The 25,751-nt window shown below is 38.4% G+C and overlaps 1 protein-coding gene across 1 annotated transcript; it reads left to right on the top strand.

Moving 5' to 3' along the window:
- Positions 1-750: 750 nt before the first annotated feature.
- Positions 751-25,713, top strand: gtpbp2b (GTP binding protein 2b). Its single transcript, XM_023274279.3, has 12 exons — positions 751-1,139; positions 4,017-4,043; positions 5,445-5,629; positions 6,855-6,966; positions 9,530-9,727; positions 11,031-11,205; positions 16,413-16,632; positions 17,789-17,924; positions 18,800-18,858; positions 19,401-19,572; positions 22,646-22,810; positions 22,889-25,713. The coding sequence occupies exons 1-12, from the start codon at positions 948-950 to the stop codon at positions 23,081-23,083; spliced, it is 1,836 nt and encodes a 611-aa protein (XP_023130047.1). The 5' UTR covers positions 751-947; the 3' UTR covers positions 23,084-25,713.
- Positions 25,714-25,751: the final 38 nt, after the last annotated feature.

Genomic DNA, 25,751 nt, shown 5'->3' with positions numbered 1-25,751 from the left:
TGGTATTAAATTCAGATGGCTATTTAGTTGACATTTTAGCGATATTCAGTCATTTTTTATTAATAAGTGATTGTTTCCATAATAAATTATTATGGAATTTGTAAAGACATGATTATAATGAACATTAAAGCATTTTTTTAAACTTTTAATCAAAATATATGCAGATATATCTTCAAAAGTCCCTCAATTATAGATTGACCTGGACAATTTTTGAGTCATTTTCAACAACTTTTGTGCCAGCTTGGATCGTTTCTTGTCATTTTAGATCATTTTTGTGTGTATTGAATAATTTTCAAGTCATTTAGGACAATTTTCATGTCTTTCTGTACTTTCTGTAATTATGGATCATTTTCAAGTCATTCTGGACGGGTCAATATATAATTGCAGGACTTTTTGAAACATAGTTGACATTTTAGTGATATCCAGTCATCTTTTATTAATAACTGATATTTTCCATAATAAATGATTATGGAATTTGTAAAGACCTGATCATAATCAACATAAAAAACATTATTTTTAAAAAACTTTTGATAAAAATGTACGCAAGATATGTCCCATGGACTTCCCTCAGTTATATATTCACTCATACAATTAAATGTGTTGTAATCACAAATCACACTGTAGCAGATGTCTTCAGAGACAGACATTTATAATAATTATATTATTATATTCTAATTATTCAAGCAAATCTCATCAAATGTGTTTTATTTTGAAGCTTCAGTTCCGTGCGCCTGATTGTGAAAGCTGCAGGCGGAAGCTTGTCGGTCATCAGTGGACAGGGTTTGATGCTGAGGAGAGAGCATCTTCACTGCAGCACTGGCAGGCCGTGTGTTTGGGTCGGTGTAATGTCTGACAGAGGACTGTTATTGTTATTATTCCTCCATGTTGTTTTGTCGCCGTGATTCCAGTCTGATCCGGATCTCTGGTTCCGCCTCCTGAGCTCAGCCATGGTGGATTTGGCCGAAAGTGGTGCAGTGTCGCCCGGCCACGGCAGACACGGACCGGGCTCTGGCTCTGGCAATAACGGGAAGAAGACGTCGAAAAAGTCGCGAACGAGAAGAGGCAAACGAGGCCGGAGGAGAAGGAATAAAAAGAACAACAGGAACAACAAAACACCGCCGCCGTATTTACCACCGGAGGTAGCTAGCGTCCCTTAGCCGGATTAACGGGACATCCAGCCCGCTGCGCCGGGGGCTAGCTGGGGGTGCAGCCTAGCTAGGGACAGGCTAATTACTGTTGCATTTAGTACACAGAACACTCATAAATATACAGTACACTCATAAATATACAGAACACTCATAAATATATATAAAAATGGCGATAAAGCGTTGTTAATGTGAGCTAGACCTCATAAAGGAGCCCTTACATCATCTCTGTCGACTAGAGAAACGCCACACCAGACTCCACTTAAATCTCCGACACTTTAATACACGTTGGCCATAATGGTGAAAGCACAACCTACAGGCGTTAACTGTTTATCTTTTATGAAGTGGTAATAACCAATAAACAATTCGGCATATGATCCCAAACACTTCGGCATACGTTTTCTGTACTATGCTTAGCTGTAATGCACTACAGCTGATCGTTGCAGTAGTTGTATTCGGTGGAAGACATCTGCAGTGACAGCAGAAGTATCTGAATAAACTGTTATCCCAGTGAAACACACCTTGCCAGATGAATTAACTGCATGCCGAATGGAGCAAATCTTGTCCATATAGGGACAGGACCGATTGACACAACACTATATATTCATTAACATTTCTTTAATCTAAAGAATAATTAAATTGCAGGAATATTTAATGACGTTTGGTCGACATTCTCTCCTTGCTAGAAGAGGCCAACAGGTCATGATTTAATGAGTTTAAGATATATTTTCATGTCAGTGTATAAAGCAGTATAGAGCAACTTTAGTTAATATAGAGCAACTTTAATATAAAGCAACTTTCTCTAATATAGAGCAACTTTAGCTAATATAGGGCAACTTTAATATAACGCAACTTTAGCTAATATAGGGCAAGTTTAACGCAACTTTAGCTAATATAGGGCAACTCTAACTAATGTAGAACAACTTTAATGTAACGCAACATTAGCTAATGTAGAGCAACTTTAATATAACGCAACTTTAGCTAATATCGAGCAACTTCAATATAAAGCAACTTTAACTAATACAGAGCCGCTTTAACTAATATAGAGCAACTTTAAATAATATAGAGCAACTTTAGCTAATATAGATCAACCTTAATATAAAGCAACTTTAGCTAATATAGAGCTACTTTAGCTAATATAGAGCAACTTTCATATAAAGCAACTTTAGCTAATATAGAGCTATTTTAGCTAATATAGAGCAACTTTAACTAATGTAAAGCAACTTTAATATAAAGCAGCTACCTAATATAGAGAAACTAACTGATATAGATCAACTTTACTGCAAAGCAACTTTAATATAAAGCAACTTCAACTAATATAGAGCAACTGTAGCTAATATAGATCAACTTTAATATACAGCAACTCTAACTACTGTTGAGCAACTTTAATATAGATCAACTTTAAATAATATAGAGCAACTTTAGCTAATATAGGTCAACCTTAATATAAAGCTACTTTAGCTAATATAGAGCAACTTTAGCTAATATAGATCAACTTTAATATAAGGCAACTCTAATATAAAGCAACTTTAATATAAAGAAACTTTAGCTAATATAGAGCAACTTTAACTAATATAGAGCAACTTTAAATAATATAGAGCAACTTTAGCTAATATAGGTCAACCTTAATATAAAGCTACTTTAGCTAATATAGAGCAACTTTAACTAATATAGATCAACTTTAATATAAGGCAACTCTAACTAATGTAGAGCAACTTTAACTAATATAGAGCAACTTTAATATAAAGCAACATTAGCTAATATAGAGCAACTGTAACTAATATAGAGCAACTTTAAATAATATAGAGCAACTTTAGCTAATATAGAGCAACTTTAACTAATATAAAGCAACTTTAAATAATATAGAGCAACTTTAGCTAATATAGGTCAACCTTAATATAAAGCAACTTTAAATAATATAGAGCAACTTTAGCTAATATAGGTCAACCTTAATATAAACCAACTTTTGTTAATATAGAGCAACTTTAACTAATATAGAGCTACTTTAGCTAATATAGAGCAACTTTAACTAATGTAGAGCAACTTTAATATAAAGCAAATTTATCTAATATAGAGAAATTTTAACTAATATAGGTCAACTTTAATATAAACCAACTTTAACTAATATAGAGCAACTTTAAATAATATAGAGCAACTTTAGCTAATATAGATCAACCTTAATATAAAGCAACTTTAACTAATATAGAGCTACTTTAGCTAATATAGAGCAACTTTAACTAATGTAGGTCAACTTTAATATAAAGCAAATTTAATATAGAGAAATTTTAACTAATATAGGTCAACTTTAATATAACCCAACTTTAACTAATATAGAGCAACTTTAAATAATATAGAGCAACTTTAGCTAATATAGATCAACCTTAATATAAAGCAACTTTAACTAATATAGAGCTACTTTAACTAATATAGAGCTACTTTAGCTAATATAGAGCAACTTTAACTAATGTAGGTCAACTTTAATATAAACCAACTTTAACTAATATAAACCAACTTTAACTAATATAGAGCAATGTTAGCTAATGTAGATCAGTTTTAATATAAAGCAACTTTAACTCATGTAAACTACTGTTCAAAAGTTTGGGGTCACTTAGAAATGTCCTTATTTTTGAAAGAAAAGCAGTTTTTTCAGTGAAGATAACATGAAATGAATGATAAATCCAGTGTAGACATTGTTACTGTGGTAAATGATTATTCTAGCTGGAAACGGCTGATTTTTAATGGAATATCTACATAAGGGTACAGAGGAACATTTCCAGCAACCGTCACTCCTGTATTGTGTATTCAGCTTGTTTTTTTCTCTTTAGTGTGCCACTAACTCACCTGATCAATTTTCTGCTTCTGTGTTTCCAGGCTGAAGAAGGAAACATTGAATATAAGGTAGCTAGCCCTTCATTTCTTTCTCATTTAGTGTAATTAGAGCTTCTTCATTATTAACACTTTTCCTACTGTTCTGGTTTCTCTCTGATCTCTAAGAGAATGTTGCACTGATGTTTTAGTGGGTAATTTAGTTTTAGGGTTAAGGTTTCACTCAGATGTTAAAGCTGACCCTAACTCAGTTCCCTCAAACAGCCTACAATGGTGTTAAAATATCAAAAAAGCACTTTTTAATTTCCAGTATCATCTAATGTGTTACATTAAAAATGTCGTAAGAAGATCCCAGGCCAGGACATGAACCAGGGATCTTCTAGCTGCAAGGCGACAGTGCTAACCACCGCTCCACTAGTGCTGGGCGATATGGAAAAAATCATATATCATGATATAGATTATCACGATAACGATATATATGACAATATACCACAACAAAGTATGTTTTCAGTTCTCTGAAAAGTTTGACAAAAATTTCACCGCTTACTTTTCTCCATGAAACTTCAACCTGTTGCTAGGCCTGGGCCCGAATATCCGAATATTCGATCCCCATGGTGGTATGCAGATATTAATTTTGAGATCCAATATTGCTGCAGCTGACAGTGTTGGATGTGATTATGGACAGACTGTGATCACACATGTAAAGTCTGAGGCAGATTGGAGTATGTAGAGGCTAGTTATACATCACTTCCTGTTTCATTGTGAGACATCAAAAAAGGCCACATTCCGCTGGTCTCCATTTCCACGCCCTCAGACTTTTGCGACGTTTTTTGGTAACTTCTGATCACCCATGACTGGTGTACATCCTTGCCAAATTTGAACTCTCTTGGGGTTACCCTTTTTGAGTTTATAGCATTTGAAAATGTCCAAAAATGACACAAAAGTCGTCCAAAATATGACACGTAATTCAAAATGGCCGACTTCCTGTTGGGTTTTGGGCATGGGTGTCAGTTGGGGTCCCTTAGCAGCAACAACTGCAGTTAAACATTTGCCATAGCTTGTGGTCATAGCTTGTGATCAACTTTTCTTTGCAGAATAGTTGTAATTCGGCCGCATTAGATGCTTTTTGATCATGAACTGTCCTTTTAAGGTCTTTTACAGCATCTCAGTTAGACTCAAGTCCAGACTTTGAAGAAGTAAAGATCAAAGACAAGCATTTCTGTTCCAGCACTTCATCTTGACCACCATTATTGAAGTTTTAGGATCAAAATATTTGTTTCCTGTTAATATTTGCCTCAAAAATCCACAATTATCCGTTCTCTGGATGTTCCTGCGTTGACCACATCAGAGTTCTGTCTTGTTTGATCATTTTCAAACCATTTTTAAGACCTTTAAGTTGTTTCCTGCATGGAATTCCTCTTTGAACATCCAATATTGACCTTTATTTTCCTGCTGTATCTTTTTCTGCTTCAGCTGAAGCTGGTCAACCCTACTCAGTACCGCTTTGAGCATCTCGCCACGCAGCTGAAGTGGCGTCTCCAGGAGGGCCGAGGTGAGGCCGTCTACCAGATCGGGGTGGAGGACAACGGCCTGCTGGTCGGCCTGACGGAGCCCGACATGAAGGCCTCCCTGAAGACCTTGAAGAGGATGGCAGAGAAGTAGGTCGCCTCGTCCGGCATTTTAGTTTGTCTGATAAGGATTGAATGGTTTCTACAATCAGAAAGGAACATTTAAGCCAGGGGTGTCCAACTCATTTTAGTCCAGGTTCCCCATTCAGCCCAGTTTGATCTCCATTGGACCAGACCAATTTTTACTATATGATCAAAACGACAAAAGTCAGATAAAAAAAGGCAAAAAGCAACAAAAACAAGACACAATATCAAGATTCAACTTTCAAGACCTTTATCAGGAACACAATTATACACAGTATAATGTGCAGTGAAATGCACCTGTTCCAGACCGAAACAATAAGAATGAAAGAATAAAAGCACACACAATATATATATATATATATATATATATATATATATATATATATATATATATATATATATATATATATATATATATATATATATTTATATATATTTATATATATTTATATATATTTATATGTATATACAGGGTTTTCATTCAGCAGCAGCAAGGTGAAAGTGAATGGACACAGTTTGCAGGGTTGGTTGTCTATTGAGTCTACTGTTTCAGGTTCAGCAGGAGGACAGTCTGTGGGAAGAAGCTCCTCCTATCCTCTCTGTTTTTACCTCAGGCAGCGGTAACGCAGCCCTGGTGGCAGCAGAGAAAACAGTCTGTGGCCGGGGTGGGTGCACTCACTAGCAATCTTCCTGGCCTTTAACCTGCAGCGTTTGTTTTAAATGTCCTGCAGGTTGGGGAGGGTGGTTCTGATGATTCTTAGCCCAGTGGACCACCCTCCTCAGGGCCAAGAAGTCCTGCTGGGTGCTGCTGCCCATCCAGGTGGTAATACTCCCAGCCAGAACGCTCTCAATGGTGCAGGTGTAGATGTTCCTGAGCACCTTGAGAGGGAGCTTTAGGTCCCTCAGTGACGCTGTGGAGCTTTTTTGACCAGGGTGTTGATGTGACAGGACCACGTCAGGTCCTGTGTGATGTTAATACCCAGGTACTTAAAGCTCTCCACTCTCTGATCCTGAGTGGGTGGTACGCCCTCTGCTGCTTCTTGCTGTAGTCCACAATCAGCTCCTTGGTCTTGCTGACATTCAGGAGGAGGCTGTTGTCTCTGCACCAGTCCTCCAGGTGGGTGATCTCCATCAAATAGTCCTCCTCGTTGTTGTTGGAGATCAGACCCACCACCGCTCAGCACACAGCCCTGGTCATTTGCGTGACCTGGTTTTGTTTCTTCATCTCCAGAGTCGGGGCCGACATCACGCTCCTCCGAGAGAGAGAGATTGACTACGACTCAGACAGAAACACTCGCAAGATCGCTGAAGTTCTTGTTCGAAAAGTTCCTGATGATCAGCAGGTGAGAATTTGGCCTCTAGATTCTGTTTTTATGTGGCTGTACAGACATTTTTAAACCTGTAGTTCCTCACAGTAGTCTGAATCCAGACGTTTAGTTTTGGTCTTAGTGTGGATTCTGTTCTCAGATTGGCTCAAATACAACAAACCAACGAGAAAAACAGACCAACAAAGGTTTGGAAATGCCCTCAGACATTCAAAAGGATGTACCTTACCTCAGCTTCTTTTTAACTGTAGACAACATCTGGCTTTTTTACAACAGCTTTGAAACAATAGAGCAGGGATGTCAAGCTCATTTTAGTCCAGGTTCCACATTCAGCCCAGTTTGATCTCCAGTGGGCCAGACCAGTTTTTACTATATGATCAAAACGTCTTGCAGTGGTACAGAAAAGGTATCAAGAATTTTCAAGATTTATATGTAGATGGAGTATTCTCTACTTTCTCTTTGTCTTCTTCATATGAGCTACCTCAATCACATCTTTTCAGATATTTTCAAATTAGGCATTATACTTCAACCACCTTTCCTCATTTCCCTTCACTTTCTTCTAAACCTCCATGGACTGATGGCAGAAGTATCAAAGCCAAAGCTAAGTGGGAACAGGAGCTGGGAGCAGAGATAAGTGTGGAGTGTTGGGAGGCAGCCATTGATAGAATCCAGACTACCACTATGTGTGCTAGGCTTAGTCTGATACAATTTAAAGTACTGCACAGGGCTCATTTCTCCAAATCTAGACTTTCAGTTATATATTCACACGTTTCAGACATCTGTAGCAGGTGCTACAATACTCCCTGCAATCTCAGCCACATGTTCTTCCTATGTCCAGAGTTACATGGCTATTGGAATGGATACTTCAAAACTTTATCCACAGTGCTTGGTTTAAATGTGCAACCATGTTCTCATGTTGCCATCTTTGGTGTTCCTACTGAAACAGTTCTAAATGGGTCTAAATGCTAAGCAGAAACAAATAACTGCATCTACATCTCTCATAGCTTGACGTACAATACCGTTACGTTGGAACTCTCCTAAGAGTCTGTCCTTTCCCCAGTGGCTTAGGGAGGTCATGTTTTTTCTTAAATTGGAGAAAATAAAGTACACTCTCAGGGGCTCCAGGGGGGAATTTTTTCATCCATGGCAACCCTTTATATCCCATTTTAATGCCATGCACTGCTTTCCTTCAAAACAAAACAGAACATTACCAGAGTAGATAGTTTAGGTTTCATCCTATACTTAATGGCATCTACCCCTTCACAGTGAGGCACAGAGAGTGTGTGTGCGTATACGTGTGTGTGTGTGTCTGTTCGGGTTTTGGGTTTAGGTGGGCACTTCCAGGGCTTAGAATGTACCATCTTTAGGCCTGAGATTATATAGTATTATTTCTGTTTGTTTTGAAATACAATTTGTCACTACAGTCAAATATGTATTCAATGTCTATTTCAAACTATTGAATGTGCATTGATATATATTATATTTTTTTCTTTTTCCTACTACTGTACCAATATATTTTTAGCTATATTTGTACAAAGATATTACTGAATATTGTTTTGTATATGCCCAGATGTCAGAATTCAAAAACAACACAAAATAAATAAATTTCACAAAAAAAGTTACAAAGCAACAAAAAATGGACAAACGACAAAAACGGCACGAATAAAGCAAAACAAAAATGACAAAAATAAGACAAAAAACACAAGCGAGAAAAAAAGGAAACACAAAACAACAAAAACAAGAAACAATATGACAAAAAATTTGACAAATGACACAAAACAAACAAAAAAATCGACAAGAAAGTTGCGAAGCGACAGAAAAATGGACAAATGACAAAAACGAGACAAAAGAAACACCAAATGACAAAAACAAGAAACAAAATGACAAAAACATGAGACAAGCGACAAAAGTCAGACAAAAAACAACAAGAACAGTAAAAATATTACAAATATGAGACACAAAAAGATAAAAAATTTGACCAACAACATGAGACAAAACCAAAAAATTCAACAAAAAGTTACAAAGCGACAAAAAAATGGACAAACGACAAAAACGGCACGCATAACAACAAATAAAGCAAAACAAAAATGACAAAAATAAGACAAAAAATACAAGTGAGACAAAAAGGAAACACAAAACAACAAAAGTCAGACAAAAACAAGACAAAATATTCCAAAAACGCGACACAAAATGACACAAAATTTGACAAACAGCCTGAAACAAAACAAAAGAAGAGACAAAAAATTCGACAAAACAGTTACAAAGCGACAAAAAAAAGACAAAAAAACAACACAAAATGACAAAAACGAGAAATAAAACGACAAAAGAACAATGAACAATCTAGTATTTTACTTTAGGATCACAACAACTCGTCATGGTCTAGAAATGATTTTAAATTTGTAGTTTTACTAATTTCCAATCTCCAGTTAATATCTTCTCTGGAATTTTTACACTTTGAGGGCCGGATTGGACCCTCTGGAGGACCGCTTTTGGCCCGTGGGCCGCATGTTGGACACCCCTAGTATGTAGTGCAGTAGAGCTCATGCTAATGTGATCTCTGCTCTGTTTTGGACGGCATCAGTTCCTGGACCTGCGGGTGGCGGTCCTGGGGAACGTGGACTCGGGGAAGTCCACCCTGCTGGGCGTCTTGACGCAGGGTGAGCTGGACAACGGTCGAGGCCGAGCGCGGCTCAACCTCTTCAGACATCTGCACGAGATCCAGACCGGACGCACCTCCAGCATCAGCTTCGAGATCCTGGGCTTCAACAGCAGAGGAGAGGTGATCACTGACGCTTTATCTCAGAGTTCTGTCAGCTCCAGCTCAGAGTGTCATTTTTGTCATTTTTGTCATTTTGTGTCTCGTTTTTGTAATATTTTATCTTGTTTTTGTTGTTTTTGTCTCATGTTTTTGTCGTTTTGTTTCTCGTTTGTCATTTGTGCAATTTTTGTCTCGTTTTTGTCATTTGTCCATTTTTTGTCTTTTTTGTTTTGTTTCATGTCATTTGTCTCATTTTTTGTTGTTTTGTGTCTCATTTTTGTAATATTTTGTCTTGTTTTAGTTGTTTGTTTTTTTGTCTGATTTTCGTGTCATATTTTTGTCGCTTTGTTTCTCATTTTTGTTGTTTTGTGTTTTGCTTTATTTGTTGTTTTTTGTATCGTTTTTGTTGTTTGTGGGTTTTTTTTGTCTCGCTTGTGTTGTTTATTTTTTCATTGTTTTGTCGCTTTATGACTTTTTTGTGAAATATTCTTTTTTGTTTTGTTTCGTGTCATGTGTCTCACTTTTTTTTCATTTTTGTAATATTTTGCCTTGTATTTATTGTTTTTTGTCTTTTTTTGTCTGACTCATCTCATGTTTTTGTCGTTTTGTTCCTCACTTTTGTCATTTTTCGTCTTTTTTTGCTTCATGTCGTTAGTCTCATTTTTTGTCATTTTGTGTCTCATTTTTGTAATATTTTCTTATTTTTGTTGTTCTTTGTCTTTTTTGTCTGACTTTTGTTGTTTGTGTTGTGCTTTTGTCATTATGTGTTTCCTTTTTGTCTCGCTTGTGTTTTTTGACTTTTTTGTCAATTTGTAATTTTTGGCAAATTTTTTGTCCCTTTTTGTTTTGTGTTTTTTGTCTAATTTTTTGTCGCTTTGTTTCTCATTTTTGTCATTTTGTGTATCATTTTTGTCATTTTGATCATACTCTAAAATCCTCCATGGTTCAGTTCCAGATGACTAAATGTTGTGTTCCTCTGGAAGTCGTAATGCATAAATGATAAACCGAGGCTGAATGTTGATGAAATTTAACTTATTTTTCTTCATAAATTTCAGGCTGTTTGTGATGTTTTGTAAAAAGATAATTCCTTAAATGTGAACATTTTCAGAATGTACTTTTTGGCACTAAATCAAAGGAACCATTAGGAGTTGTGGTTATTTCTAGGTTATTCTGCTGTGATTTTACTGGTCCGGTCCACTGGAGATCAGACTGGACTGGATGTGGAACCTGGACTAGGATGAGCTTGACACCCATGGTCTATACTGTCCTACCTTTTTTGATTATAATGTGTTTTTATTTCTCTTCGCACATTGTCGTCGTGCAGGTCGTGAACTACAGCGAGTCCCGGACAGCGGAGGAGATCTGTGAGAGTTCCTCCAAAATGATCACCTTCATCGACCTTGCAGGACACCACAAGTACCTGAAGACCACCATCTTTGGCCTCACCAGTTACTGCCCCGACTTTGCCATGCTGGTGGTGAGCGCTAACACCGGCATCGGTGAGCTGCAGCTACACTCACACCTACAGGAAGCGACAACATCACAACAAACATTGTGGCTCCAAGACATAGTGGGGGATAGATGCAGTCTTCTTTTATCAGGATATCTGGAGTCGTTTTACCGCAAACATCAATGTGTTTCATCACCATTAATCCCATTTAAACCTGCAACTGAAGATTGTTTTTAGCATCAGTTCATTTTCCTATAATGTAGGCGTCAAACATTTAGTCTGTAAAATGAGAAACTTGTCTAAAATACCATCACAGTTTACAAATTAATCAATTTGATTGAATGGAATTGCTGGTTGGTTAAGCTTTTCCATACCTATGCCTTAACCTTTAACCCTGTAAGACCCAAATATAGAAAAAAAATTATCAACAAATAAAATATAATTAAATATATAAATAATAGTAATAATATTAATATATAGACCCAAATATAGAAGAAAATGAACAAAAAAAAACAAAGACAAAAAAAATAACAAATACAGAAAAAAATTGCAAAAAAGCAAAAAATTATATATACATACATGCATACATCTGCATACATAGATATATATCTTTTTCTATATTTGGGTTTATATGTATATACACACACACACACACACATATGTATATATATATGTCTATATATGTGTGTGTGTGTGTGTGTGTGTGTGTGTGTGTGTGTATATATATATGTATATACAGCGGTCCCTCGTCTATCGCGGGGGTTACGTTCCAGACCCTCCCGCGATAGACGGAAATCTGCAAAGTAGCAAAGATATTGTTACTGTCTCACCCGTCTCCAGGGCTGTAGGTCAGGCCGGTTCCAGTTATTTTGTGTTTTTATGCTCATGTCTTTTGCTGTCTTCCATGCTAAACATCCCCAGCAGGACACGACAGTTTTCTGCAGGTTTTATTCACCACTCAGCACAACAAACACAGACCGCTCTTACCACAATTAAAACAGCTGTACCAAAAACAATAAGAATGCAGAACCAACATCGAGGACACCGAGCAGGGCAATAAGCAAACACAAAACAACAAAACATCTGACCAAATAAGAAACAAAATAAGATCCAAGGCACAACATAAATAAACACCAAAATAATAAACAAAATAAAGTAAATGCAAATGAACACAATCACACCCAAATCCGATGCTACAATATTTATTTTATTATTACTCCATCAAGGAATGTGGCAGAGTTATGTGAGGATCCGCGTACGTTTGTGTGTGAATCTGTCTGTCCTGTGCAACATTACTCAAAACAGATCATCGGATTTGGATGAAATTTTCAGGGAAGGTCAGAAATGACACAAGGACCAAGTGATTCGATTTTGGCAGTGATGCAGCTTATAGTCTGGATCCACGGATTTGTTAAGTATTTCCCATTGCGAGATATAGCGGTCGGCACGGCGGCACTGTAACCATGACAACAAGTTAACAGTTGCATCAGATCCCTACTGACGATCATGTGATCCTATTACAAATCTGCCGTTGCTGACTTATCGGAATTGATACAAGGAACAATTGACTGATAGATTAAATTGTGGGGGTGTTTGAGTCCCATCACGTGTCCCGCTACATATTTAGGTCAGACGATTCACGCACACATGCATAACACACGCCTGTGTTCAGCGCCAGGTCAGAGGATGAACAGTCTTGGCGGAGTATTGCAATCTCTAAGTATTTTTCTTGTTGATACATATTTTAAGGCTTTATAAATCCTCCCCACACACCTCACATCACTGCAGAGCAACACTATGCAGCGATCAGACGTCTGTGTGAGACGAACAGACCAGATACTGAATGCTGCTATACCATATAGAATAGAATAGAATATATATACCATATATAATATAATATAATATAAGATAATATAATATAATATAATATAATACCATATGCTATACTCAGGGGAGACGGAGGAGACTGATGCTGCAGTCGCTGAGCCAATCAGAGCCCAGCGCTGTGTGCTACACATTTTATTTACCATAAATACTCTTTGATTATGTTTTAATATTTTTTTTTACATTTTTTAATATTGTTTTCAATTTTTAGGCTAGAAAGTGCTTATTTTACTGCAAAAAATTATTAAAATAATGTAGCGATGGCGGGCTGCACAGTGCCGTAGTGGTTAGCACTTTCGCCTTGCAGCGAGAAGATCCCTGGTTCGCGTCCCGGCTTTTCCCGGGATCTTTCTGCATGGAGTTTGCATGTTCTCCCTGTGCATACGTGGGTTTTCTCCGGGTACTCCGGCTTCCTCCCACAGTCCAAAAATATGCTGAGGTTAATTGATTACTCTAAATTGCCCGTAGGTGTGAATGTGTGAGTGCTTGTTTGTCTATATATGTAGCCCTGCGACAGACTGGCGACCTGTCTAGGGTGTCCCCTGCCTTCGCCCGAGTCAGCTGGGATAGACTCCAGCCCTCCCATGACCCTAGTGAGGATTAAGCGGTGTATAGAAAATGGATGGATGTAGCGATGGCAGAGCTAGTGTTGTGCTGCAATGCACCATGGGAGTTCAGGGTGTTGGGGGTTTAAATGTCATTATTGTGTTTTTTGTTAGTGTTCCAGTGTTAATACCATTTGTGTTTCATTGTGTTTTTGTGGTTTAGTCAGCCTTGTTAGTTTGGTTAAGTGTCATGTTGTCAGGACCGTGAGTATGAAGTGTAGTATGTTTGATGACTTCCTGCCACATTTATACCACAGTCGGTATCAAAATAAAAGCATCTGACAGCTATATAGTGCATTAAAAGCACCTATGGGCTGTCCTGTGTAATTTGCAATACAGCTCGCCCCAACAATGAAATAAGAGGAAGTGTCTATACCACAGAATTCTGTGATGTAGTGAAACCTCCGTGGAACCAAACCCAACCTAAAAATCTGTGATACAGTGAGACCGCGAGAAGTGAACCATGATATAGTGAGGGACCACTGTATGTATATATATATATATATATATATATATGTATATATGTATATATGTATATATGTATATATGTATATATGTATATATGTATATATGTATATACTATCCAATATATACTATCCAATAATATATATATATATATATATATATATATATATATATATATATATATATATATATATATATATATATACAAGAAAGTAATATTTCCCAAAAATAAAACTGATGTTGGGTTTTACAGGGTTAATGCCTTTATTGGTGTGTTAGTGACCCAGAACTATTTATCGCTATGGAACTTCCATTTTTTTCTCATTTAAGCTCCCAACAGTCTGTTATCTGTAACTATTTGTCTGGAACAGGTGTCAAAAATTAAATACATTTTAATAACATGAACATTGTGGATGAAAGCTCCAGATTGTAATCTTGTAAAGTCCACTGTATCCTGCTGGTGGATGGATGATCCTAGACTGACTCTAGGCCCTCTACTTCCTGCTTCATGTCAGCTAGCCTCGTCTTCAGTAAATTATCTGTGTCAATGCAAACGTTCCTCCAAAGCGATGCCACCCATCACAGTTTTAAGGGAATACTGATGCTGCATCCCTTCAGTTTGCTCTGCTGACCTCTACTGTGACCTGCTGTAAAAATACAAACAAGCTAGAAGACTATCTAAAGCCAGACGTAATGATGCAGAGGTGTGCTCGGCTCGTTGTCACGGTAACATGATGGCGCAGGTATCAGGTTCAGGGCAGAACAGCGTATTCTTTCATATCAGAGAGTTTTGATGACGGCAACACTGCAGATGAAGATGAACCTGCTGGTGAGCTGGAATACATTCATAAGTCTGATAAAACAGAGCTGGAGCAGAAAAATGACTTTGGTCAGAATACAGTTAACTACAGTTCTTGACTTCTGTCTTTCAGTGAGGAGAGGCTGTTAGATGCATTTAGAATCCAGTAGATCAGGGGAGTCAAACGCTTAGTTCAGGTTCCACATTCAGTCCAGTCTGATCTCCAGTGGACCGGACCAGTAAAATCACAGCATAATAACCTAGAAATAACCACAACTCCTTTGTTTTAGTGCAAAAAAGTACATTCTGAAAATGTTCACATTTAAGGAATTATCTTTTTACAAAACATCATGAACAACCTGAAATTTATGAAGAAAAATAAATTCAATTTCATCAACATTCAGCCTCAGTTTATCATTTCCACATTACAACTTCCAGATCACAGAGTGTCTACAAAGGAACACAACATTTAGTCATATGGAGCTGAACCATAGAGGATTTACTGGAGGATCAAAGCCACAGAAGTCAGACAAAAAAAGACAAAAAACAAGACAAAATATTACAAAAATGAGACACAAAATGACGAGACCAACGACATGAAACAAAACAAAAAAAAATTTGACAAAAATTACACAAATGACACAAACGAGACAAAAATTGACAAATATACAACAAAAAACACAAGCAAGACAAGAAGGAAACTCAAAATGACAAAAACGTGACATAAACGACATTATGTCGTTTGTGTCATTTTTTTGTTTTGTTATAACAAAAAAGAGGCAAAAAATTTGACAAAAAAGATACAATGCCACAAAAAAATGGGAAAAACGAGACAAAAAATTTAAAAAGCAAGAAACAAAATGACAAAGACGACACACAAAACCATTAGTAAAGCGAAAGAAACATGACAAAAATAAGACAAAAAGGAAGCACAAAATGACAAAAAATAAGACGACACCAAGGAAAACAAAAAAAGAGACAAAAAATTTGACAAATGACACAAACGAGACACAAAACAACAAAAAAGTAAGCCAAACGACAAAAGTCAGACAAAAAAAAATAACTAAAACTAGACAAAATATTACAAAAAATGACACACAAAACAAAAGAACAATGAACAATCTAGTATTTTACTTTCTGATCAAAACAACTTGTCATGGTCTAGAAATGATTTTAAATTTATAGTTTTACTAATTTACAATCTGCAGTTAATGTCTTCTCTGGAATTTTTACACTTTGAGGGCCGGATTGGACCCTCTGGAGGACCGCTTGTGGCCCGCGGGCCGCATGTTGGACACCTCTGCATTAGATGATGAACTGTGATGATTTTGTTTGCCATTTTCTGCCACAAAAGTGCTGTGATTTGACAAGGAAAATAAAATAAGGCCAGTAGTATATAATGAGCAGTAAATTAAAAATGAAACCATCCCAGTGAAGTATTCTGGTTAGTGAAGTATGTTTACTTAGCTTGCTCTCAGTGTTCCTCCTCTCTTTCCCCTCCAGCCGGTACGACTCGGGAGCACCTGGGCCTGGCCATGGCGCTGAAAGTTCCCATTTTTATCGTGGTCAGTAAAGTGGACCTGTGTTTCCGCGGCACCGTGGAGCGAACGGTCCGACAGCTGGAGCGAGTCCTGAAGCAGCCGGGCTGCAACAAGGTTCCCATGGTGGTGTCCAACCCTGACGACGCCGTGACGGCAGCACAGCAGTTTACTCAGTCAGCATGGTGAGTAAAAGTACTACTGATGCTTCTAATACTCCTACTAATACTCCTACTAATACTCCTAGTAACACTCCAACTAATATTCCTACTAATACTCCTAGTAACACTCCAACTAATACTCCTAGTAACACTCCTACTAATACTTCTAGTAATACTCCTAGTAACACTCCTACTAATATTCCTAGTAACACTCCTACTAACACTTCTAGTAATACTCCTAGTAACACTCCTACTAATACTCCTAGTAATACTCCTAGTAACACTCCTACTAATACTCCTAGTAATACTCCTAGTAATACTCCTAGTAACACTCCTACTAATACTCCTAGTAACACTCCTACTAATACTTCTAGTAATACTCCTAGTAACACTCCTACTAATATTCCTAGTAACACTCCTACTAATACTTCTAGTAATACTCCTAGTAACACTCCTACTAATACTCCTAGTAATACTCCTAGTAACACTCCTACTAATACTCCTAGTAATACTCCCAGTAACACTCCTACTAATACTCCTAGTAATACTCCTAGTAACACTCCTAGTAATACTCCTAGTAACACTCCAACTAATACTCCTAGTAATACTCCTAGTAACACTCCTACTAATACTCCTAGTAATACTCCTAGTAACACTCCTACTAATACTCCTAGTAACACTCCTAGTAACACTCCTACTAATACTCCTAGTAATACTCCTAGTAACACTCCTACTAATACTCCCACTAATACTCCTAGTAACACTCCTACTAATACTCCTAGTAATACTCCTAGTAACACTCCCAGTAATCCTCCTAGTAATACCCCTAGTCATACTCCTACTAATCCTCCTACATGATGTCTACATGAGGACTAAAAATACTGATATTGACATTATCACCATTAATATGAAAGCTGCTGCAGCAAAGGGGAGTAAAACTGCTGCTGATGCCACTGATATTGCTACTAATTTATGTGCTGTACAATAATACTGCAGTACCCATTTCTGAAAGTCATGAAGAAGTAGCAACGGCAGAACAGATCTGATGGTTCAACACCAGTTAATTATCTGAGCTTAACTATTTCTTCAGCCAGTTTCTCTGTACATAATATGGCGTTCATTTGACACTGTAACGACAGTTTGGTAGGTTTAATGTAAAATAATTCTATGTTTTGTGCAGCATCACACCCATCTTCACCCTGTCCAGTGTGTCTGGAGAGAGTCTGGACCTCCTGAAGGTTTTCCTCAACATCCTCCCTCCACTGAGCAACAGCAAGGAGCAGGAGGAGCTGATGCAGCAGCTCACTGAGTTCCAGGTAAACACACACTGGGGCGTGTTTTCATCCTTTCTGAGGATGTTACACTGGCTTACGTTCACTTCCTGGAGACTTATGGTGCATAAAGTAGACTTGACTTCTACTTTATGCTACTTTATGGGAGCGGAGGTCGTAAAATTTTCGTTAAATGTCTAAACCAGTCGTCGTTGAACTAAACTGAGGACAGATTCAGCAGCCGCCATGTTGGTCCGACGCTTCTACCAGACTGAACGACTGAAGGGCTGTCATGTGACCACTTAGTGGCCCACTAGTGGGCGATATTCAGATGGGGTGTGTTTCCTTGTCAGAAAAAACACCCCCATGGACACATACCACCACCCAACACTACTCTTACTCTAAGCAGACATGTTATGAGGAAAATCTTGAGTAGAAATCTATGGGAGGAAACCACACATGTTCCTCACCTCCCCCCAAAAGCAGCCAAACCCGAACACCTCCAGCCATTCATGTTGTGAAATTCAGTTTCATCAACATTCTGTCTCAGTTTATCATTTCCACATTACAACTTCCAGATCACAGAGTGTCTACAAAGGAACACAACATTTAGTCATCTGGACCTGAACCATACAGGATTTACTGGAGGATCAAAACAACAACAGTCAGACAAAAAAAGACAAAAAACAACAAAAACAAGACAAAATGTTACAAAAATGAGACGCAAAATGACAAAAACAAAGCAAAAACGACAAAAAATGAGACAAATGACATGAAGCAAAACAAAAAAAGAGACAAAAAATTCGACATAAAAGTTACAAAGCGACAAAAAAATGGACAAACAGCCAAAATGAGACAAAAAATGACACAAACGAGACCAAAGGCAGATTTATGGAAGCAGAACTTTTGTGTGTTTGCAGGTGGATGAGATCTACTCGGTTCCTGACGTTGGGACCGTGGTGGGAGGAACTCTCTACAGGTGAGGAAACGTTCTTTGCTCTGGAACGTCTTCAACTTTTGGAGAGCGACCGATGAAGTTTGCTAGCAGCCATTTTGTTTATTCAATTCACTGACTGTCAACATTATAGTAAAAAAAATTCTTCAAAGTTAGTCTATAATTTACAATCTGGATGCATGTTGAAATGGAGAATGAGCACAAAACAGCAAAGTTCTGTCATATTTTAGTCTTTGGTAATTGAAACTGAATGAGTCTAATGTTGGCTAATGATATAACTTTAGACCGATTGAAAGTTCTTGTAGAATAATTTCTGATGGCTTTTGATTTAAATGTGGCTTTAGTCTTTTAACAGTTAGTGAATTATTCCTAACTTAACCCATAGTGTGTCTCTTGAAGGTTACAGAGCTCAGGTAAAGTCTGTCTGAGGGGTCTGTGATGCTGTTTAGGTGACTTTGGGTTTTAGAAGGTCATCTGTTGGATCCCTGTCTGGGTCTAGACCTGTCCTCTGGTCTGGTCTGAAGGACAGTTTATTCCAGTAGCATCTCTGACGATGTGTGTTCCAGCGGAGTGTGCAGGGAGGGCGAACGGCTGGTGGTCGGTCCGACCGACGAGGGCCGTTTCCTGCGTCTGAAGGTGGGCAGCATCCAGAGGAACCGCTCGGCCTGCAGGGTGCTGAGGGCGGGACAGGCGGCAACGCTGGCTCTGGGAAACTTTGACCGCTCGCTGCTGCGCAAGGTCAGAGGTCCCCTAAAGACATCAAGCATGTAGGAGGTGATCAGGGGTGTCCAACATGAGGCCCGTGGGCCAAAAGCGGCCCTCCAGAGGGTCCAATCCGGCCCTCAAAGTGAAAAAATTCCAGAGAAGACATTAACTGCAGATTGTAAATTAGTAAAACTATACATTTAAAATCATTTCTAGACCATGAAAAGTTGTTTTGATCAGAAAGTAAAATACTAGATTGTTCATTGTTCTTTTGTCATTTTGTGTCTCATTTTTGTAATATTTTGTCTTTTGTTGTTTTTTGTCTGACTTTTGTCGATCGTCTCATGTTTTTGTCGTTTTCTCATTTTTGTCGTTTTGTGTTTCCTTTTTGTGTCACTTGTGGTTTTTGTGTTATTTTTGTCATTTTGTGTTTTGGTTTATTCGTTGTTTTGTGTGCCATTTTTGTTGTTTTGTGTTTTTTTGTCTCGTTTTTGTCCTTTGTTCATTTTTTCTCGCTTTGTAACTTTTATGTCAAATTTTTAGTACACTTTTTGTTTTGTTTCATGTTGTTTCTGAAATTTTTTGTTGTTTTGGGTTTCATTTTTGTTGTTTTGTGTCTCATTTTTGTAATATCTTGTCCTGTTTTTTTGTTTTTTGTCTTTTTTTGTCTTTCGTCTCACGCTTTTGTCGTTTTGTTTCTAGTTTTTGTCGTTTGTGTTTCCTTTCCGTCTCGCTTGGGTTTTTTGTCTTGTTTTCATCATTTTGTGTTTTGCGTTATTCGTTACTTTGCGTGTCGTTTTGTTTTTTTTGTGTCGTTTTTGTTGTTTATCCATTTTTTGTTGCTTTATGAATTGTCTAATTTTTTGTTTCTTTTTTTGTTCTGTTTCATGTTGTTTGATTTTTTTTGATGTTTTGTGTCTCGTTTTTGCAACATTTTGTCTTGTTTTTTTTTGTGTTTTCGTCTTTTTCTATCTGACTTTTGTCATTTTGATCACATAGTAAAAACTGGTCCGGTCCACTGGAGATCAAACTGGGCTGAATGTGGAACCTGAACTAAAATGAGTTGGACACCCCTGTTTTAGATGGATTCATGGTTAGGTTCACAGTTTTTCAAGTCCATCTTCAAACCATGTTGCAGCAGTCTTTAGTAGTTAGAACATCCTGGGAGTCAACAGATGTTATGGGATTACCTCCGTTCAGTCAAGCTTAGCTAGTCTTTGATAACTCAAACAGGGATCTTAAAAGTATGAAAAACCCCTGATTTAATTCAATGTGAAGAGGATAAAGACTGCAGCCCAGACGTGTTACTATGAACCTGCATTGTTATAAAACATGACTTGACAAAATGTGACTCTGTTTTAACCTGCTAGGGGGGATTATTTACTCATTATCCACTAATCTACCAACTATTTTCCCCATTAATTATAATTCTGTGCAGCTGGAAAGCAACTTCAACCATGTTAGTAAATGACTGTGTTTAATCAGTATTTGTAGTCAAAGCAGAATTACAATCAATCTAGTTCTATAATCCATTGAAAAATATGACTTGCAGCCATGTGTTGAACACTGAGCAGGCCTGAGAGCTTCAGGGGTCCTACAGTCATGGACGAAAGTATTGGCACCCCTGGAATTTTTCCAGAAAATACATCATTTCTAACAGAAATTGTTGCAGTTACAAATGTTGTTGGTATACATGTGTTTATTTCCTTGATGTGGAAGAACACAAAAAAGCAGAAGAAAAAAAGCCAAAACTGACATAATTTTACACAAAACTCAAAAAAATGGGACGGACAACATTGTTGGCATCCTCAACTCAATATCTGATTGCCACCCTTTGAAGGAAATAACTGAAACCAATCGGTTCCTGTAACCATCAACAAGCTTCTAACACCTCTCACATGGAATTTTGGATTGTCTGGACAAACTCTTCTTTTACAAACTACTGCAGGTCTCTCAGATTTGAAGGGTTCCTTCTTGCAACAGCAGTTTTGAGATCTCTCCATCGGTGTTCAATGGGGTTTAGATCCGGACTTATTGCTGCCACTTCAGAACTCTCTCATGACCTCTGACGCAGACCCAGCTTTCTGACACTAGGCCCAACATTGTGGCCCAAAATATTTGTGGCACTGGGTGCTTTGACGGTGTGCAAGGAATCATGAAATCTGGAGACTATCAAAATATTTTGTATCAGAGAGCTGGGTCTGCCTCAGAGGTCATGGGTGTTCCAGCAGGACAATGACCCCAAACATACCTCAGATAGCACCAAGACATGGTTGGAGACAAAGTTCTGGAGAGTTCTGAAGTGGCAGCAATAAGTCCGGATCTAAATCCCATTGGACACCAATGAAGAGATCTCAAAATTGCTGTTGCAAGATCTGAGAGACCTGGAGTAGTTTGTAAAAGAAGAGTGGTCCAAAACTCCATGTGAGAGGTGTAAGAAGCTTGTTGATGGTTACAGGAAGTGACTGGTTTCAGTTATTTCTTCCAAAGGGTGGCAACCAAATATTGAGTTGAGGGTGCCAACAATGTTGTCCATCCCACTTTTTGAATTTTGTGTAAAATTATGTCAGTTTTGGCTTTTTTTCTTCTGCTTGTTTGTGTTTTTCCACATCAAGGAAATAAACACATGTATACCAACAACATTTGTAATTGCAACAACTTCTGTTAGAAATGGTGTATTTTCTGGAAAAATTCCAGGGGTGCCAATACTTTCGTCCATGACTGTATGTAGGAATGAAATGGTGTCAGACGTTAATTGCCCAGGGGAGATTTTTCTTGGAATCCATCCATTAACTATTACTGTGCATGGAAGGTTTAAAAAAAACTAAAAAATAAAGTTAAATGCGAGACTTCAGTATCTTCTAAAGCTGCTGGTACATTTACTGTACACCCTGCAGGACCACAATCTGTCCACTAGGGGGCAGATTATTACTCTGTTTCTCAGTGCAGACAGACAGAAATGTGGGAAAAGGGAGGCAGTAAAGGTCTGTCTAGCTGAAACAAGGACTAACGGTGGTAGATGCCTTCACCTCGTGGCTCTCAGGCTCATTTCTGAGGACAACCGTCTCCATGGTGATGGTCAGTAATGTGTGATTGGTTGTTGTAGGGCATGGTAATGGTCAGTCCAAAGATGAATCCAACCATCTGCTGTCAGTTTGAAGCTGCTATCGTCCTCCTCTTCCACGCCAAGACCTTCCGTCGGGGGTTTCAGGTCACCGTTCACGTCGGGAACGTACGGCAGACGGCCACGGTGGAGTGTCTTCACGGAAAGGTCAGTCAGTTCATAGACGAGTTAACCTGTGATTCCCTCTGTGTGCCGGGTCTGTAACTTCATGCCTCTCCTGTCCAGGACGAGCTTCGAACAGGCGAACGGGCCGTCGTTCGCTTCCGCTTCATCAAACACCCGGAGTACCTGCGGCTCGGCGCCAAGCTGCTCTTCAGGGAAGGCGTCACCAAAGGCATTGGCCACGTCGCTCGCCTGCTACCCCCTTCCCAGAACCAGGACCAGAACCAAATCCATGACCAGAATCTGCAGGAGCATTAGAGACCTTCATCTCTGGACGGACAGATGTGGAGATCCGTGAGAACTTTGAGGGCATCAGTGCCATCAGGGGCGTGTTAATCCGCCTGTCCTGGATCTATATTCCTACCCTTAGTCTTTCCCATCATCATCATCATCATCATCATCTTCTTCCTCCCAGGAGATGTCAGTGTCTTGACGTAAAGCTGGATGACCTCAGCGGACCTGATGTTGTGCCACAGATTGATTGGAAAAAGCCGTTTGTCACGAAAGGCAGGATTATTTTGGGGGGATTTGAGGAATTAAAGCAGCAGTTCTGCTTCTTTACTGGTGGATAGACTCCTCCGTTCTCCATCCTACAATGCAACACGTCTGCATGCTCAGACTGAACATGACATCTACTTTTTCTAGAACTGCTGAGCATTTCTATGGAGATCCAGAGCGGGAGGGAGTCGCTGATCACTTGTGTGGACTAATCTCAAGTTAGCAACATGTTTCTGTCAAAGCAGGAACCAAAGTTGCAGGTTTTTGTTTCTCTGATCAGTTATGGAGGAGCACCCCAGTGTTAACGACAGTCTACAGGGGCAGCTGTGGTTTTGTTTTCTACAGATACATGTTTCATTCTTATGCATAATTAAGACTGTAGCTGCTTTGTTGACAGGTGGACGCCCTCTATGAGCCAGAAATGTTTGCATGTTCTTCACCTCCACCACCTCTCCACCTCTCGGCTTGTTTCTGGATCGACCAGGAGTTCAGAGCCACCGAGCTTCAGAGCTGCTGCTGGGAAACCTGTGGGTGATGTGATGTCTTCCTACAGTCAGTGGTCAGGACGTAGACAGAGCCCGCATTCTTTATTCCACTCACTTCAGCTGCACTTCCACAGTATGTACACTGTGGACGTACGGCTTCATCATGACATTGTGCCTTAAGCTTCCTTCATGCATCTGTTTGCTTTGTGAAAGGATTGTTTGTCTTTGTGGCTCAGATACTGACACTTACAAGACGGATCTTCTAGAGGATTGTGGGTCAGAAAAACATGCTGGTTTGCATACTTCAAGGACATCCTGGTAGTTCTGGTAAACATGCCATCATTTTTTGACATTTGATTTGGGATATATTGGGTCAAACTAAATCTTTCTTTGGCGTCCCCCCTGCACCACACTACTGGACTATTCCCTAAAAGACACAACAACACATTTCCTGACTGAACTCTGTGGTTTTGTCAAACTGCCAAGATCCTGTTAGCCCAGGGGTGTCAAAGTCATTCTAGTTCAGGTTCCACATTCAGCCCAATCTGATCTGAAATGGGCTGGACCAGTAAAATCACAGCATATAATAACCCATAAAACTCCAAATTTTTCCTTTGTTTTCATGCAAAAAGTATTTTCTTTAAATGTTAACATTAAATGAACAAAACATCATGAAAAACCTAAAGTTTCTTCTGAAAAATAAATTCAATTTCATCAACATTCAGCCTCAGTTTATCATTTCCACATTACAACTTCCAATCAGAGTGTCTTCAAAGGAACACAATATTTAGTTATGGTCAAGACAACGATAGTCGGACACGAAAAGACAAAAAACAACAAAAACGAGACAAAATATGACAAAAATGAGACACCAAATGACAACGGGAACAAAATGACAAAAAATGAGACAATACGAAACAAAAAAGGCAAAAAATTACATTAAAAAATTACAAAGCAGCAAAAAAATGGACAAACGACCAAAACGAGACAAAAAACAAATAAAGCTAGACACAAAGTGATAAATAAGACAAAAAACACAAGTGAAACAAAAAGGAAACACAAAAAATGAGACAAACGACACAAAACAAAACATAAAGGAGACAAAAAAATTAGACAAAAAAGTTGCAAAGTAGCAAAAAATGGACACAAACGAGACAAAAAAATAACAAGCGAGAAACAAAATGACAAAAATAAGGCACGACACAAAAAGGAAACACAAAATGACAAAAATGAGAAAGAAAACGTCAAAAACATGAGACAAACAACAAAAAAAGACCAAAAAAAGACTAAAAACAACAAAACTAAATGTTACAAAAATGGTCCCTAAACCTTCAGTCACAGAGACATGTGGAGGATGTTTGCTGCTGTTGTTGGTCTTCAGTAGAGATCAACTCCACATGAACCCATTCAGACTGGTTTTGTGGGAATAAAAGGTTTCTTCAGTTTTCTACTCCTTCCAGCCTTCCATTGTTGCTGTTCCTGCACATCCAGTATCTGTATTTATAAATGAATGGAATGTTTGCATCTTGGTTTCCAGTTTGTCCAGACAATCCGTGGATGTTCAGCCCTGATCTAAAACGTGTGAAGGTTCGATGTCTGGCAGCGTTTTTGCAGTGAAACTTAACCTGCATGCTCTGAAACCCTCTCGTTTAAACAATAACGTGTATCTGGTGAAGTGTTGATGCAGTTTTTTTTTTTAATTTTCCTGAGGTTCTGTGCAATTGTAAAGCTAAATATTGAATGTACTCTCCATGATGTTGTGTAACATTTGGAAGTGGAGCTACCGTTGACTTTGCACTTTTTATTCTGATTGTGAGACGGCAGCTGAAGGGTGGATTTATCAGTTTGTTTTTCCTGCTGACCGTCCCTCCAGCTACTAAATAAACTGTCATAGTGAAAAACAAAGCGTCTGAAATGTCTTCCATCTGTCACTGAGGAAGGAA

This window comes from Amphiprion ocellaris, chromosome 4 (genome assembly GCF_022539595.1).
Source record: "Amphiprion ocellaris isolate individual 3 ecotype Okinawa chromosome 4, ASM2253959v1, whole genome shotgun sequence".
Classification (NCBI taxonomy): Eukaryota; Metazoa; Chordata; class Actinopteri; family Pomacentridae; genus Amphiprion; species Amphiprion ocellaris.
This window is presented reverse-complemented; position numbering and strand designations above follow the sequence as displayed.

Excerpts from the sequence above, each read along its gene's own strand:
- gtpbp2b (XM_023274279.3), top strand. The coding sequence starts at position 948 with ATGGTGGATTTGGCCGAAAGTGGTGCAGTGTCGCCCGGCCACGGCAGA. Across the intron at positions 5,630-6,854 it reads TTGAAGAGGATGGCAGAGAA|AGTCGGGGCCGACATCACGC; the intron begins GTAGGTCGCCTC and ends CTTCATCTCCAG. Across the intron at positions 19,573-22,645 it reads ACCGCTCGCTGCTGCGCAAG|GGCATGGTAATGGTCAGTCC; the intron begins GTCAGAGGTCCC and ends TGGTTGTTGTAG.